The sequence below is a fragment of the Protobothrops mucrosquamatus genome, unplaced genomic scaffold, assembly GCF_001527695.2.
Source record: "Protobothrops mucrosquamatus isolate PMUCROS unplaced genomic scaffold, P.Mucros_1.0 scaffold81, whole genome shotgun sequence".
Lineage (NCBI taxonomy): Eukaryota > Metazoa > Chordata > Lepidosauria > Squamata > Viperidae > Protobothrops > Protobothrops mucrosquamatus.
Window position 1 is genome coordinate 13489 of NW_015386458.1, and position 18533 is coordinate 32021.

The window sequence follows — 18533 nt, forward strand, 5'->3', positions numbered from 1 at the left end:
ACATCTGCGGGTGCGCAGATGAGGGGTTGAATGAGAGAGTAGAGGCTGGGGAGGGAGGAGAGAAGAGAAAAACGTCGTGGGGGGGCGGTGGAAGAAGTGAGAGGTCCAGCACAAATGCTGGGGGTGGGGGTGGATGTGAGGCAGAGGGCACCCATACGCCCCCAATGGCCCCCTGCCGAAGGAAGAGTGGGGAGGGGGGGAGGACTTGTACCTACAGACAGTCCGAGGAAACATCGAATTGGAAGATTGGAACGAGAAAGGAGGAGGAGAGGGGAGAATGCAAAGGAAGGGGGGACAGTGGAGGGGTTGTCATGGGGATGGAGGGTGGGGAGAGTGAGTGGCAGGAGTGTGGACACGGTAGAGAGGGCACCCCCACATCAAGAGGACGACAGGAGGGGATTCATAAAAAGGAAAAGGAGGGGTGTGAGCATGAGAGAAGAGATATCGCTAACGGCGAGGTAATAAGAACGAATGGGGAGGCGCGGCTTGCGTCCCCAATGGCCCGGCCCCGGGGAAATGCGAGGGGAGGAGTAATGGTTACACACACACCTAGGGAGGTAGGGTTGAATGGTGGTGCGAAGGGGGGAGAGAAGGAAGAAAGGAGATGGCTGGAGGATGAGAATGAAGGAGTAGTGAGAGTAGTGGTCAGAGAGAGAAGTCAGACAGCGCTATGGAGAAGAAGGAGGAGGGAAGTAAGGTGGGATTGCAGGTGGCCAGGAAAAGAAAAAAGGTTAATGAACAGCAGGATGAGGTCCCAAACGAAGGGGTGCCGCCCCCTCCCGATGAACAAGTAGAACAGGGAAAGAGAGGAGGTGGGAAAGAGAGAACCAGGAACGCAACAACTCGCAAAAGAACAATCAAGAATGCAAAACAGGAAGACTATCTGGGCCCGGTCACGAGATCGAGGAGCCGGGTGCAAAAGGCACCACTCCCATAAAAACAGCCACCCACTGATGGTTAGCCACCCTGACGAAGCTGGCTTTCGTCAAGTGCACTTGACATCATCAGGGTTAAAAAGGCAAATGCTGGGAAGGTTTATATACAGTCGTTCAACGCCTGCTTCCGGCTCCTGGAGCGTGTAACCGGCCCCAGCTGATCCTGCCGTACTTCAAGCGTGCTGCCTGCTTTGATGTCCGGCTCCTTTTTCTGAATTCGCGTCCTTTTGAGTGCTGTTACATTCATTATCAGGGTGTTAGGCAGATTCGATGGTAAGGCATCCTTGCTTCCCCTGCATACGGCTCCCCCGCTGCTATATGTGTGTCTATCTCTGAGGAGTGGGGGGGAATGTAAGTTGTTTCCTGGATCCGATGGTAAGGCATTCTTACTTCCCCTGCACACGGCTCCCCCACCGCTATACATGTGGCTGTCTCTGAGAGGTGGGGGGGAATGAAAGTTGTTTCCTGGATCCGATGGTAAGGCATTCCTACTTCCCCTGCACACGGCTCCCCCGCTGTTATACGTGTGTCTGTCTCTGGGAGGTGGGGGGGAATGTAAGTTGTTTCCTGGATCCGATGGTAAGGCATTCCTACTTATATATATTTCTGTCCCAGATCATCTCACTTAAGTTCGGGTAGTCCTCGATGTATGACCACAACTGAGCCCAAACTTTTTGTTGCTAAGCGAGACATTTGTTAAGTGAGTTTTGCCCCATTTTATGACCTTTCTTGCCACAGTTGTTAGGTGAATCACTGCAGTAATTAATTTAGTAACACTGTTGTCAAATTAATCTGGTTCCCCCACGGACTTTGCTTGACAGGAGGCCACAAAAGGGGGTCACGTGACCCCCCCCAAGACGCTACGACCATCAGAAATATGAGTCAGTTGCCAAGCATCTGAATTTTGAGCACGTGACCATGGGGATCGATGCTGCAACAGTCCTAAGTGTGGAAAACTGGTCATAAATCCTTTTTTGTAACATAGAACGGTCACTAAATGAATAGTTGCAAGCTGAGGACTGCCTGTATTCAAGAGGTGTGTTGGTCATTTTATAGTGAGCTTTCAGCTTGTTCAAGTCCAGGGTTTTTGCACAGACTTTGCCTCTGGGAGGTCCGTATGGATATTTATCAGAAACAACCTTTGTGCTTCAAAGAAACATTAATCAAAAGCGCTCCTCTGTTACTCAAAACAGCTATTTAAAGAAGGCCAATATTGAGGGGCTGGCACAAAGAAGGGGGGGAATCAACCTCTTCTCAAAAGCACCTGAGGGCAGGAGAAGAAACAACGGATGGAAACTCATCAAGGAGAGAACAAACCTGGGATTAAGGAGGAATTTTCTGATAATGGGAACAATTAATCAGTGGAAGAGCTTGCCTGTAGAAGTTGTGGCTACTCCATCACTGGAGGGTTTTTAAGAAATAGGGCTTCCTGCTTGAGCAGGAGGTTGGACTATACAGGGCTTTTCAACTCATGGTACACGTACCACTTGTGGTACTTTGCCACATGGCAGGTGGTACGCGACTGCTAGCCAAGTGTAGCAGGGGAGGGGAATGAGCCGAAGCGAGCCAAGCCTGAGGGAGAGGCAGCTGCAGCTGCAGGACTGTCTGTGCTAGGCAGAAGCCCCAGGAGCCAGGAGGGCTCCAACTGATTGGCGCTTCCAAAAGCAGCTCAGAGCTGGAGGTGAACTGAAGAAAAAGGGGGGAGGGAGGAGAGAAGAGGCTATAAAACAGTGGTTCTCAACCTGTGGGTCGGGACCCCATTTGGGGTCGATCGACCATTTCATGGGGGTCGCCAAGCAAGGCTGTCCACCATTTTTTTTCTCCGCCATTTTTTTTGTCTGCCATTTTTTTCCCCTTTTCCAGCAGGTGCCTTACCTCCCTTGGGCTGGGCCAGCTGGTGGTCGGCCTGCTCCGTCTCTGCCGCTTGCCAGCTACGCCTCGGCTGGTGCAGGGGGCGGAACCACGCATGCGTGGCACTCCCGGGCAGGGAAAGTCCTCGACTTACGACCGGTTGGGTAGTCCTCGACTTACGACCGGTTTAGTCCTCGACTTACGACCGGTTTAGTCCTCGACTTACGACCGGTTGGGGTCGCGGCATTAAAAAGGTTGAGAACCACTGCTATAAAAGAACGTAGTTTGGGCGGGGGAAGGGGAAAAAAGACAACAGGGAAAGGTTTAATCCCTTTAAACAAATGTAATTAGTTTTACCCCCTTTAAATGAATCTGTCTGTGGCTTTTAGAAAGTTTTCTTTGAAGGTAAACTGGCTTAATTTAAAACCAAAGCTTTTTGCAATTGCCGGAGCTTTTCAGTCTGGGATTGCAACATTGTGATATGTGACACGCCTGAAGCAGCTTAAAAAGAAAAAAAACGGAGTTTGTGTTTCTTTATTTTCTTGCTTTGCACTTGATTCCTGTGTCTTTAAGGGTACAGGGAAGGAATTGGGGGGGGATGCATTCTTACTACACTGTGGAAGAGCTCAGAAGGGCCAACAAGATAGCTCAGGAGTCTACAAACTTAGCAACTTTAAGACCTGTGGACTTCAACTCCCAGCATTCCTCAACCAGCCATGAGGGCTGAGGAATTCTGGGAGTTGAAGTCCACAAGTCTTAAAAGTGCCAAGTCTGAAGACCCCTGAACTAGCTTGTAGTGGTGCATATTAATAAACATGGATAAATTCATCATACATTTGTCAGTACAAAGGGACAGTGATTCAGCAAAGGAAGAGCCAAATAGCAGGACACAATGGGGAGGAAAAAGGGGGGGGAAGGTGAGGGGGAGAAGGGAAAAAGAACAGACTTCCTCTGTTGCAGTAGAAGGAAGCATTAACATTGAACTCAACTTTTTACTTTTCCATAATATTATAAACTAGCCATTTCTATAACAACAAATGAATCTAATCAGTAAAACCCAAAATCCCTCCTCCCCCCCTTTTTTTAGTCATCAAGCTTTTGATATCTTGCTAAGCACTGGTGGTACTCAAATATTGTCATGTCCTAAAAGTGGTACAATCTGTGAAAAGGTTAAAAAGCCCTGGACTAGATGATTCACCTCTGCTTTTTCTTCTCATAGACCTTGAAAGCTTCTCCCCCTTCTCCTCCTCCTCCTCCTCCTCCTCCTCCTTTTCCTTCTCCTTTTTGGAAAAAAACCAATAATGATGATGGTTGTCCCTACTTGACTTCTCTGATAAGGCTTCGACCTCCATGTTCTGTTTCCTTCCAGGAGAAGACCAACAGCCACAGAATGTCTTCAGTCTTCGTGGCTGCAGGAGACCGGCTTGGACGAACACCAACAAGCCACGGTGACCTTCTCCACCACCAAGCTGAGAACTTTTGTGGCCGAACGTGAAAGGAAAAGAGCCCTTCTCTCTTCAAAGTATGGTGTGATGGCTGTGTAGCCAACAAAGCCGCCTTCACACCATCTCTTTCTGGCTTTCCGTGGCTCCCCGCTAAGCAGCACATGGCCGAGCATTCAGAAGTGTGCAGGCTGAGACATTTATTACAATCGCGAAAGAGAAGAGGCCACAGCCACAACAGAGGGATGCATTTTATTTATTTTATAGTAAGGTTCCTCTCAGTTCCTCAACAAAGTGGAATAATTAACAGATTGGAGAAAGTGAAAGTCGGGTGATGCCTCAGGGATTATCTTAAACCTGAAAGATTGTCTCTTTCCAAAAGCGATTTAAAGATGGAGGCAACCCACAGAAGAAGGAGCTTATGAAATCTCTGGGTTATTTCATTTTATTTTTTTGCAAAAAAAAGAAAATATTTATGAAAAACCTGTTTTTAGAGGGGGAGGGGAAGAAGAATCTAGACAATATTTTCTATCTGTTGTTCCCCATCAGCTGAGCATGCAAATGTCCACGCACCTTACAACAGTTTTGCAAAATATATATAGAGAGAAGACTTAGATTTTAATTTCATTTTTCATTTAAATTTAATTAAAGGTAGTAAACTAAATTTAATTTAATCTTAATTATTTAAGTAACTAAAGAATGTATTTAATCAAAATGAAATTAATAAACTGAATTAATTAACTATAAACTGGTTTTATGAATTTCGTTTTATGAATCTTTTAGCTTTAATAATTATTAATTATCTGATGTCAGTGTTAAATAATTAATTGAAGAGTTTCCTTTCGTTGCCTTTATTTCTTTTCCCCCCTGTTGCATTCTACATTTACAGGTGCAGAGAAAGCTCCGTGTATTAGGAAGGAAAATTGCTCTGCCTTAGAAAACTTCAGCCTTTGGTAAAAATACATACCTACATACACACATCATAAAACTTTGCGATAAACAACAGAGTAAATTTCATTAACAGTTGGATGAGTTTCAGTGGCTTTACAGGTCTGGCTTTTGACATGAGAATGTCCTAGGGGGAAAATACGCAACGATACTCAGACAATAAATCATTGTCACCCTGAGAACACCCGTAATTTCAATCAAAATCACAATGCGTTATAACTTCCTGCAAAAATAACACTCCTCCTGAGGTATAAAGAGGTGGCTCGCGTCAGCCAGTCAAGCTGCATGCAGACCTTTGGACAAACTACCAGCTGTTTTTTTTTAAAGAATTACAGAATTCTTTAAAAAAAAAAAAATTGTAAGCCAGCGAAAATCTTTCATAGTCTTATCAAAGAGGGTGTGCAGGGTCTTCATTTCACCCCCACCCCCCACTGGTGCAATTTTGTTGCTGTCCAAAAAATTAGTTGGTTACTGCTTCTTTTGCAGTCAAGAATGAGTTGTCTGGCTGTTTATCACCATTGGAACCTAGTTTTGCAACCAAGATATCCAGTCTTATTGCTTCATCTGTTTTAAAGCAACCGATTTGCTGTGTTTTTTTTTAATCAAATAGCTGAACTATTTTTTCTTCCTTGTGTTGACTTTTTTTAAAAAAAGAAAAAGAAAGAAAAAGAAAAATAGCATAGTGGAAGAGAAAAAAATTAAATTGCCGGGTTGCCTTTTGATTTTCCAATTATTTAAGAAAACAGACCTACAGTATCTATTTATATGTGTGGCTATATGCCCCAGTAAATAAATACTCTAATCCAAATAAACTTTTGTTGCTGTGGTTCTTTGTAGCTTTTGCTAGTGCTGGTAACTCTGGAGTTGCTTTGTTCTTTTTAGTACAGAGAGTCCTCGACTTATGACCAAGATTGAGTCCCAAATCTCCATTGCTAAGCAAGACCATTGTTAAGTGAATTTTGCCCCAGCTTGTGAACTTTCTTTCCACCGTTATTAAGTGAATCACTGCAATTCTTTTTTTTTTAAACAAATTTTATTGGTTTTTTTATTCTTAGAACAAAGTGCTTAAGACACACCGTGCTGCTGGGGTAATCAAACATCCAGAAATAAAACCATATATGAATAATACAAATCAATACATTAAATATTCCCTCTCTATTTCCCTCAATTAACCTAATACATTTAAAATAATCCATTTTTAATTTAAATTTCTAAAAATCCTAAACCTGTTTTAGAGCTTTGTGAATTTACAATTAACATAATCAAATTTGACTTTAAAGAAACAAATTATCAATTCAGGTATCTCTTCCAAATATATTCTAGATCTCAATCTCTTAAATCCTTAATTTTATCACAAATCTCATTTATTTCTTCTTCCACTACACAATATATCTCCTAATTAAAGTAAAATATTAGTCTATCCTATACATATATAACCCATCAATCTCTTTAAGATAACAAAATAACATCAGATCTTAAATCAGTTCAACCCATTGGGCCAAATTCAAATTTCATCCAGTTAATTATCATACCTAATAACGTCCATATTATCAGACAAGAATATCATCTTACTAATTTAACATAATTAGTTAATAAATCAATCCAGATCTAAAACGCCTCTTCAGTTTTCTTCATTCCATTACATAATAGTTTTCATACAAGTAAACCTATTATTCCAAAGAATACATTCTTAATCTATTTAAAATATATATTCTAATAATCACCCATTTTTCTCTTACTTCTAACTCTAACTTTTAATCTTTAAATCAATCCATAATTCTACAGTGCCTTTGATCCATCACATATAATTTTGAATTTAACTTTTCAGTCTTATTCTGGCCTTCTTTTGTGCCAGGCAGGTTTCCATAACAAAGCTTCCCTTTCAGGCAATAAGTCTCTCTTTATTGCTTGTAGTATCATTTGAGACAGTAAGAAGCATCCCGTCCTCTGCATTGGGCGTCTATTTCTCTTATCCTTAAAGCTTCATTGCTTTAAAGGCTCAAAACTCAGTCTTTGATTTTTCTGATCCTCAAAGGTATAGATAAAATGCTTGTGAGGTAAAATAAATTCCTCTTTAATCTCAATTAAATCCTCTTCTAGTATGTTTTGGTCTATATAATGGTCAGATGTTGTCTGAAAGTCAGTTTGAAGGTTTGGAATATGGCTTCTGACTCTTAATTCTGTAGAGATCCCTTTCATTGTAGCACATATTTCTTCAGTAGCCTCGTAGATCTTTTCCAATATAAGTTTATAGTTCAATTGTGAATAAGGTTTCTCCATTTTAATAATAATTGAAAGCCTTTTTTTTCTTTTAGTGGAGGCTGTATTCAATAAAAGTAAAGCAGTATCCACCCCCACAGTTCCCACACCTGCATCCGCTTATCTTTTCTCTTCAAAAGTAGTTTGAAGGCCACGTCCATCTCATCTCCAAACAGTAACCAGCAGTTGCAGTATTAACATTTTGCCAGTAGATGTCCTCAATAAGTTAAAAAATCTTTTCCAGACAGCATTTTTCCCCTTTTTCTATCTTTTAGAGAAAAAGGTGGAAAAAGAAACATCTTACAGTATAATATGATAGTAGAGCTCTTAAAAAAAAGATTTTTTCTGTACCCCAAAGTAGATAAGAATAAAGTGTAGTCTTTTTTTTTATTTTAACCTTTTTGTTCAGCGCCTTCCCACACATACCAAAGCTGCTTTTTCAAGATGGGGAAATGATTCCAACAGAGCTTTTACAGGCAAAAAAAATAACAAAATAGGGTGAAGAGAGGAGGAGAAGGGTTCTTACCCAGATCATCCGCGGTGGGTCTATTCATGCTTAGATGTTGCTGTGACTTTCGGCTGGTGCAGCAGAGTAATTGGCCATCTTACTGGACGATCTTTTGCTCCATCGGCCCTCAGGAAATAGCTGGAGCCACGAGAGAAGCTGCCACCCTCCTGCAGTCTCCAGCAAGCCTCCTCCTCGATGGTCGCCCCTCCAGGGTGACTTTTGACCCACAAGGGGTCTACCGGCGAAGAAAAATCCAGCCGGTGTGGAGACAAGTCAACCGGAGTTGTCGCAAACCGGAACCGGAAGTCAAATCACTGCAATTCTTAAGTTACTCGTATGGCTAAGTGAATCTGGCTCCCCCCATTTGACTTTGCTTGTCACAAAAGGGGATCATATAACTCTGCAACACCGCAAAGTCATAAGTATGAGTCAGTGGCCAAGCGTCTGAATTTTGATCACATGACCTTGGGCATGCCCGAAAGGTCATAATGGTGAAAAATGGTCATAAGTCACTTTTTTCAGTGAAACTTTATTATTATTATTATTATTATTATTAAATTCAATTTATATCCCGCCCTTCTCCTTGCGGACTCAGGGCGGCCCCTGAGTCCCTAAATGACCATGTTTTGAAAATGCCCATAGCAAAGTCCATTCAGGTCTTCTGAAGCAGTTCTCATCTCGAATATGACTAAGCGCTAACTTCAAAGAGATCATTTACTTAAACAACTGCACAGACTCACTTGGCTTTGTTTACCTTAAAAAAAGCCCCAGCTTGTTGAGCAATGGATTTCAAAAGTTTACCTTAAATAAGCCCTAGCTTGTTGGATGGATTTCAAAAGTTGAACGCCCCAGGAGGCCAACACAGACCCAGGTTTTATTCTCATGGAATATATAACTTGGGTCAGTTAGCAGTCATGTACATGTCAGAGGTAGGGATGTGGGCTCCAGGTCAACAAGAATGACCTTTCAGGAAGGAAGGGAAGGAAGGGAGGGAGGGAGGAAGGAAGGAAGGAAAAGTGAGGGAGGAAGGAAGGAAGGAAGAAAGAAAAGAGTGAAGAAGGGAATGAAGACGAGAAGGGAAAGTCAGAAGAAGCGAAGGAAAGGTGAGTAAGAGAAGGAAGGAAGGAAGGAAGGAAGGAAGGAAGGAAAGAAGAGAAAGTGAGAAGAGATTAAAGTAGAGAAATAAAGAAAAAAAAGAAAAAAGAGAAAGAAAAAGAAAGAAAGAAAGAAGAGAGAGAGAGAAATATATATATATATAGGAAGAAAAGAGGAAGGGAGGAAGGAAAGAAGGAAAAATAAAGAAAGGCTTTGGTGATCACACAAAGGCATGAAGAACAGAAGATAAGAAATGGAGAAGTAGATGGGGGGGGTAGCTTGCAGGCAGAGTTTGAAAAGGCATTAATACTGCAGTTGTTAAAGAAACAGATAAGACCAGTCACAACAAAATGGGGACACCATAGATGAGGACAAAAGAGAGGCTGGATTCTGGTAAGAGAACAAAAAATGAAATGTCTCACTTCTGAAATTGAATATTTGCAACATGTTAAAGAGGACTTAAGGACGTGCAACTTGAAAATGCTGGGCAGTTGAGAATGCTGAAAGCTCCAAATAATTTTAAAAGCCTAATATTTTAAGGTGTGCAATTTGTCGGGGGCCTTTTATATTTATTCTGAAATAGACCACATTATTTTAGAGATTGAAAAATGCTTACATGTTCCAGGATTAGTTCCATAGTAGTTTCACTGATTAGTGATAGGGTAAGAAAAGTAACTTAAAAGAAGAAGGTTATTTCCCTACACAAGCCAACTGGAGCTCAGGTAGCTAGACACACCTCATGTTTCAGGAAAAGGATAGACAGAAAAAACCCATTTTCAACACATACAGAAAATGCATGAGTGAAATTTTTCCAGCAGATGAACTTAAAACATTCCCTCCTGATAACTTTTGGCTGCTCTTAACAGTACAGAGAGTGAAAGAAAACAACAACAACATCTTCACCCTGTTTGTTAGCCAGAGAAACAGAGTGAGGGTATTTTTCCTTTTGGTGGCTTATTTTCAGCAGAATTTCTAGTAGATTTTTAAATTCTTTTCTCTTTGGATTAGAGATAATTAACAGTCACATTTACCTCATACACAAAGACTTTGACACAGATACACACACAAAGACAAGGAAAAGAGAACAGAAAAGGGAAACAGAAATCTTAGTTTTACACATCCTGGTCTCTCCCACCATAAATCTCAGTTTACTCAAATTAGGGAAGGCACAAATCTTAAACATAACACATGGTTCTATAGAAAGAGAGAGAGAAAGAGAAAGAAAATCACTATTTCTATATTTTAATTTCCTTTTAAGTACCTTTATTTAGCCGAATTGGTTTCTCAGCAAAGCCCAATTTTTTACGCAAATCTTTCACCTTTTTCTATTTTTTTTTTGTAAAATATTTTATTGGTTTTTTAAAAAACATAAATCACATAATAATTGGTGAACAGTGTGTTGTCTGGGTTACATTTGTAAAACAATCACTAACAATTGATTTGTCAACGCTGCTAACATCGAATGTTTTTGCTTTGATAACAGTTGGAGATGCAACCATTTTCTTCTTATGTTTTATTTTTAGAGTTAGCGATAGAGTTAGATGATGCTGGGGGGAGGAATGTGCATGAGAGTTTAGTTCGACATAACGATACTGGACCTAGTGTGTGAACCAAGGTTGTTGAAATAAGAGATTATAAGAATTGGTAAGTTGGAGAACTGGAGGGAAACCTGTGTTTCAAACTAATTGGAGAATGTGATTTATGACTGTTAATTGGAGGAGGGAATTGTGCTTTGGTACTATGTGCTCAGGGGAGGAGAATTCAGATTTTGGCTTCAACTATGTTAGTCCGAAGCTATGCTTCTCAAATAAAGATTCTTTAAGGTAAACAATGCCTCAAAGTTTTCTGAAGAGTTTCATCTGTCAGAACCATGACATTAAGTCAAAAATTCGAACTTTTTCCTAACTATCTAGGGGTCCCGAGTCCCTAGAATCAAGGGATAAGTCGACAAAGATTAGGGGAAGATCTCAGCATGGAGAAAGCGAGAACGCCTGAAACCAGCACCCCGGCAGCAGCTGCTACCCCAGTGGAGGGAGCGACAGCCAGTGGGCTGGTGGAGAAGGAGCTTTTTCAGACCTCCCAGCTGGGGGCAAAGCCCAAGCCACAAGGACAGCTGATCTGGTCATCAGAATGAGCCCAGCCCAGCAGAGACTCCAGATGCCTCGAGACGGCCCTGCCACCCTCAAGTGCTTCAAAGGCAGACGAGGTTCAAACATGAAGGGATTCCCGCATGTCACATTCCCCAGACTGGTGGAGAACTACAAAATCATTAGCCGCTGAGGACTCAGGTGAGTGGAAGTACCTGTCCGCAGCTCGTAGTCAGTCAGTGGAGAAGCAACCTTCCCGTTCCCCATATGCCAGTGATTAGGATGATCGATGAGGCAGCCACCAACTCCTGCCAAGGGGTATCTACAGACTGCATGGCGCCCGTAAGCGAATAATTTCGGACAGGGGGGTGCAGTTCACAGCAAAGTTTTGGAGGAGTTTTCTTGAATTAATTGGATCATCTCAAGGTTTATCATCTGCTTTTCATCCGGCCACCAATGGGGCTGCAGAATCCGCTAACAAAATGGTGGAGCAATATCTTAGAAAGCTAGTGAGAGAAGAGTTAAAGAAACTATTGAATGCCAAGCTTTATGCCAAATTGTCAAAATGTGAATTTCACCAGACCTGATTAGATAATCTTGGCTACAGAATTTCCAACGAGGGCATAGAAATGGACCCAGCCCAAGTAAAAACTCTAATTGAATGGCAGCCCCCAAAGACTCGAAAAGAGCTTCAGAGCTTTTTAGGTTTTGCCATCTTCTATTGTCAATTCATCCCCTCCTTTGCCGAGATTGCCCTACCCCTTACATAACTGCTCAAAACAGGCAAAGGAGGACAAAAGCCACGACTGAGCCAAACATGGATGATGGGATGTCAAACAGCTTTTGAGAATTTAAAAAGACTATTTTTTGCTGAGCCGGTCCTAAAGCACCCATGCCCAGGGAGCCCTTCATAATTCAAGCTGATGCCAGCGACGTGGAAGTCGGAGCTGTATTACTGCAAAAGACCAAAAGTGGGGTCCTGCAACCCTGCACCTACATCTCCAAAAAATTCACTGAAAGCGAGAGGAGATGGGCAATCTGGGAGAAGGAGGCCTTCGCAATTAGGTGGGGCCTGTTAAACTGGCAACACCATCTAGAGGGGAGCAAGGTGCCTTTTGAAGTATGGACAGATCACAAAAATCTAGAAGCCCTGAAAATTCCTCACAAACTGTCCCCAAAGCAAGTGCGGTGGGCACAGTACTTTAACCATTGCAACTTCACTCTAAAATACATACTGGGAGGAAAAAATGTCCCAGCTGATGCACTATTGGGATTGCCCCAGTACAAAAGTGAATGCGAAGAGGTTAATGAGGTAATTATCTCCAGTCCACAAACTGGAGGGAACTAGGGGATTAGCCATTTTGGATCTAATTCACACTAACAGAGATGAAATGATAGAAGGTGTTAAAACCATAGGAACCTTGGGAGGAAGTGATCATGCAATATTGGAATTCAACATTATGGAAGCACAAGCAATAGAACACAGTCAAACTAGAGTCTTGGACTTCAAGAGAGCTAATTTCAACAAACTTAGAGAGGGTTTGGGAAGGATTCCATGGATGAGAATCCTCCAGGGGAAAACAACTCAAGAAGCTTGGGATAATTTTGAAAAGTGAGATAATAAAAGCTCAGTCTAGCACAATACCAACAAAGAGGAAAAATAACAGCTCTCAAAAGAAACCAGCATGGCTGCATAAAGAACTCTCTAATCAATTGAAAGATAAAAAGGACAAATATGTAAAGTGGAAAGAGGGACACATAACTAAGTCAGAATATCAGCAAATAGCCCGAACCTGCAAAGACAAAGTGAGGAAAGCTAAGGCTCAGAATGAACTAAGGCTTGCAACCAAAGTGAAAAATAACAAAAAAAAGCTTCTTTCAACATGTAAAAAACAAGAAAAAAGTGAAGGAAACGATTGGTCCATTAGTGGGTGAAAGTGGCAAGAAGGTGAAAAGCAACAGGGAGAAAGCAGAACCACATATTTAGCTCGTTTTTCGCATCTGTCTTTACACAAAGGGAAAAAAACAGACCAACCTATCAAAAATAGTGCCATAAAAACAGAATAGAAACACAAGTTAAGATAGGCAAGAAAATGGTAAGTGAGCACTTGTCCAGCCTAGACGAGTTCAAATCACCAGGACCAGATAGATTATACCCCAAGGTTCTCAAGGAACTGGCAGATGTGATCTCAGAACCACTGAACTATATTTTTCAAAGATCCTGGAACACTGGGGAACTATCAGAGGATTGGAAAAGAGCTGATGTAGTTCCCATCTTCAAAAAAGGGGGAAAAAAGGACCCAGGAAATTATAGCCCTATCAGCCTGACCTCAATACCTGGGAAGATTCTGGAAAAGATAATCAAACAACGAATCAGCAAACACCTACAGGCAAACAAAGTCATTACTAAAAGCCAACATGGGTTTGTCAAAAACAGATCATGCCAGACAAATCTTATTGCATTCTTTGACCAAGTGACAAAATTAGTGGATCAGAGGAATGCTGTGGATATAATTTACTTGGACTTCAGTAAGGCATTTGACAAAGTACATCACAACCTACTACTTGATAAGATAGAAAAATGCGGGTTAGACAGCATCACCACCAGATGGATACGTAGCTGACTGACTGGTCGTACTCAGTGTGTGGTCCTCAATGGAACTACATATGCATGGAGGGAAGTGTGTAGTGAGGTGCCCCAGGGCTCTGTTCTGGGCCCAGTGCTCTTCAACATCTTCATCAATAATCTGGACGGGGGGGGGGGTAGATGGGGAAATCATCAAATTTGCAGACGACACCAAGCTGGCAGGAATAGCCAACACTCCAGAAGACAGGCTTAGGATACAGGAGGACCTGGACAGACCTGAAGACTGGGCGCTATCTAATAAAATGAATTCAATGGTGAAAAAAGTAAGGTTCTACATTTAGGCAAGAAAAAACAAATGTACAGGTATAGTATAGGGGATACCTTGCTCAATAGTAGTAACTGTGAGAGGGACCTTGGAGTCCTAGTGGACAATCACTTAAATATGAGCCAGCCGTGTGCTGCAGCTGCCAAAAAAGCCAACACAGTGCTGGGCTGCATTAACAGAGGGATAGAATCAAGTTCACGTGAAGTATTAATACCACTTTACAATGCCTTGGTAAGGCCACATTTGGAATACTGCATCCAGTTTTGGTCACTACGATGTAAAAAAGATGTTGAGACTCTAGAAAGAGTACAGAGAAGAGCAACAAAGATGATTAGGGGACTGGAGGCTAAAACATGTAAGGAACGGTTGCTGGAATTGGGTATGTCTAGTTTAATGAAGAGAAGGACGAGGGGGGACATGATAGCAGTCTTCCAATATCTCAGGGGCTGCCACAAAGAAGAGAGAGTCAAGCTATTTTCCAAAGCCCCTGAAGGCAGGATAAGAAGCAACGGATGGAAACTAATCAAGGAGAGAAGCAACCTAGAACTAAGGAGAAACTTCCTGACAGTTAGAACAATTAACCAGTGGAACAACCTGCCTCCAGAAGCTGTGAATGCTCCAACACTGGAGGTTTTCAAGAAGAAACTGGACAGCCATTTGTCTGAAATGGTATAGGGTTACCTGCCTGAGCAGGGGGTTGGACTAGATGACCTTCCAACTTTATTATTATTATTATTATTATTATTATTATTATTATTATTATTATTATTATTATTATTATTATTATTATTATTATTATTATTATTATTACTATTACTACTACTACTACTACTACTACTACTACTACTACTACTACTATAACTGCTGCCCAACTCACGCCTCGCAGGGCCCCTAATCCTGATGACCCTGGGGCAAAGAAAATAAAACAAGAGCTCCTCACCGATCAATGGTTCAAAAAGAGAATAAAGCCTCCCTGACATGTATGGATGGTTTGGCTTATGAGGGGGGTAAACTGTATTTGCCTGAAGCTCTCCATCTCAAGGCTCTAAAACACAGCCATGGCGTAAAACAGGCTGGACACTTTGGATATCTAAAAACTCTACACCTCATACGACGGCAATTTTGGTGGCCAGGGCTAAAACGGGATGTGGAAAACTATGTCAAGAGTTGCGCTGTATGCGCCACCATGAAAAGAATTCCAGGGAAAACCCCCAGTTTGGCAGACTCTTTTCAACCCTGGGAAGAAATAGCTATGGATTTTATAGTAGACCTACCTGAAAGTAGAGGAAACACTGTCATCTGGACTGTGATAGACCTGTTCTCGAAGCGGGCTCATTTCATCGCCTGCAAAGCACTCCCATCTGCACAACCTACTTTGTTCCTGAAATATATCTACCAGCTGCATGGCACCCCTAAGCGAATAATTTTGGATAGAGGGGTGCAGTTCACAGCGAAAATTTGGAGGAGTTTTCTTAAACTAATTGGATCATCTCACGGCTTATCATTTGCTTTTCATCTGGCTACCAATGGGGCTGCAGAATCCGCTAACAAAATGGTGGAGCAATATCTCAGGTGTTACGTGTCCTACCAACAGACAAATTGGACTGACCTCCTCCCTTTTGCCGAGGTGGCTTACAATAGTTCTCTTCACAGCAGCATTGGCTACATGCTGTGTATGAGTATTTCAGAGTAGCCACAGGAAAAGAGTTCAGCCCAATACCTGAATACCCTCAGGTGCCCTCCGCCTCCCAGACACTTGATCAATGGGTGAGGAGGTGGGAAGAAGTTTGGAGAAACACAAAAACTGTGTTAAAAAAGACTTCCGAGACCTATAAAAAGCAGGCTGATAAAAAGAGGGGTCCCCAAAGAACATTCCAAGTTGGGGGAAAAGTTTATCTGGCGACTAAATATTTACGCCTCAAATTGCCCAGCAAGAAATTAGGACCAAAATCCGTGGGGCCGTTCCTCATCGTAAGGATCATCAACCCCGTCACAGTAGAATTAAAACTCCCTAGGCTTTTAGGGAGAATGCACCCTGTCTTCCATTGCAGCTTGTTAAAACCTTGTTGGGGCTCCACTTTAAGACTTCCCCCTAAGAAGGCACCCGGGCCCCTCATAGTAGCAGGTCAGGCTCACTATGAAGTGAAACGTATTCTTGACTCTGGAATTTTTAAAGGGAAATTGCAGTATCTAGTACAATGGAAGGGGTACTCGCTGTCTGAAACTACTTAGGTGAAATCTAGTGATGTGAAGGCTGACCGGCTCATCAAAAAGTTTCATGAGAAAAACTCCAACAAACGGAGAGATAATCCCTGACATATGCTTTTGTTTACATACAGGATCTATCCTTTTTGTAAGGGGCCCTTGCTGTCAACGCTGCTAATGTTAGATGTTCTTGCTTTGACAAAATATGAAAAGGCAGCCACTCTCTGTATAAGCTGTGTGGTATTTTTAGAGTTAAATTAGATGATGCTGGGAGGGGAGGAGAAAGAATGTGTGTGGGGATTAGTTAAGATAAGAAACCGTGGGGTATAGAACGGAAGGGAGACGTTGCCCTTCAAACTAACTGGAGAACGTAATTTATGACTGCAAATTAGAGGAGGGGAATATGTTGGAATATTATGTGCTCAGGGGAGGGGAATTCAGATCTTGGCATCCACCATGCTGTGCCGACAATTTGTTTCACAATTAAAGACTTTTTAGGCTAAACAATGCCTGGAAGTTCTATGAAGTGTTTCATTAGTTGGAACCATGACGCTTGCTTTCTAAGCACCCCAGAACCCCCAAACATGAGGGGGAGCCCAGGTGCAGCTGACGCAAACCCTTCCGTCCAGCTCTGGTCAACGGTGGGAAATGATTCAAGGAAACAGTCACACTGTTACACACATACACAAACACTCCCCTGGGCAAGCCTGTGCAATAAAGCAATATAAGCTTACCTTATCTTCAGGTTCTGAGTATGCAGGAACCAAGTGAAGGCAACAACCACAACAAAAAGAAAAAACCAGTTCCTGTTTAAAAGCCGCAGTGAAGTGTAAAGAAGGGAGGCACCTCCAGGAAACCCCAGAACACGCTTGGTGCTATTCCCCTTCCTGAGCCTCCCTAGGACCAAGCACCTCTCCCTCACTAGAGCTCACCAAAAATGATATGCAGGTTCTGAGGTTTTGCTTGATAAAAAATACAGGGAACCAGAAGTTGTCTTCAAGAGCTACGTGTTTATTTATTAGACAGCTTCTCTAAAAAGAGAAAAGCTCCAAATATCAAAAAGGCCTTATTTTTTTACCTACTTGATTACATAAGCTATGCATCCAGCAAAGCTGTCATACATAAGATATTCGCCCTTTAAGGCTAGCACACTGTAGATAAGAAGGAAGAAAGCAGAAGTAGCTAAAAATGTTCCCTTTTGGGTGGTTTGGGTGTTTCCCCAAGGCACCATATGTTCCCGGGTGGGATAGAATATTGGGTGTTTCCTTTGCTGTCCTTTCTTGACCTTGCAATCATGGGTCTGCAAGTGGCCAGAGAGAGTGGGGCCACCTGCATGTATTCACAATTGATACTATCCCCTAAGTCCTGGTCATTACACAGATACACACAGACAGAGTCTGATTCCATAACATAGAGATAAATTAGTTTACCAGTGTGACATACCCCTGGTTATCCTAGATTATCGTGTGAAAGCTAAGTGTGCAAAAGGAAAAGGAGTTAACACACACATGCACACAAACACACACACACACACACACACACACACAGTCTGATTCCATAACATAGAGATAAATTAGTTCACCAGTGACATATCTCTGGTTATCCTAGATTATCATGTGCAAGATAAGTGTGCACAAATAAAGAAAAGGGTTAACACACACACACATACAAAATGTTTCCATAATGTTATAGTACACTGGTTATCCTAGATTGTGTGCAAAAGGAAAAGAAGGAGTTAACACACACACACACACACACACACACACACAGTCTGATTCCATAACATAGAGATAAATTAGTTCACCAGTGAAGTTCATGTGCAAGATAAGTGTGCACAAATAAAGAAAATGGTTAACACACACACACACACACACACACACAGAATGATTCCATAATGTTATAGTTCACTAGTGAGATATCCCTGGTTATCCTAGATTGTGTGCAAAAGGAAAAGGAGGAATTAACACACACACACACAAACACACACACACACAATCATACATATACAGAGTCTGATTCCATAACATAGATAAATTAATATACTAATGACATGTCCCAGATTATCCTAGATTATCGTGTGCAAGCTAAGTGTGAAAAAGAAAGGAAAGATTAGCATACAAACACACACACAGGCAGACATACACAGAGAGAGAGAGAGACAGAAAGGGGGGGAGAGGGAGAGAGAAAGGGAGAGGGGAAGAGAGTGATTCAATTACATAGAAATAAATCAATTCACCGGTGAAATCTCACCGGTTATTCTGGATTGTCGTGTGCGGATAGCAGCCTTGGCT

At 42.0% G+C, this 18533-nt stretch overlaps 1 protein-coding gene across 1 annotated transcript in view; it reads left to right on the top strand.

Annotated features, from left to right (window-relative positions):
• LOC107284361 (obscurin) overlaps window positions 1-5024 on the top strand; it is a 17750-nt gene extending 12726 nt beyond the window's left edge. Inside the window, exon 8 of the mRNA XM_015812407.1 lies at window positions 4156-5024. Within this exon, the coding sequence (XP_015667893.1) occupies window positions 4156-4330 (175 nt within the window). The 3' untranslated portion in view covers window positions 4331-5024. The remainder of the gene's footprint in view (window positions 1-4155) is intronic.
• Window positions 5025-18533: the final 13509 nt, after the last annotated feature.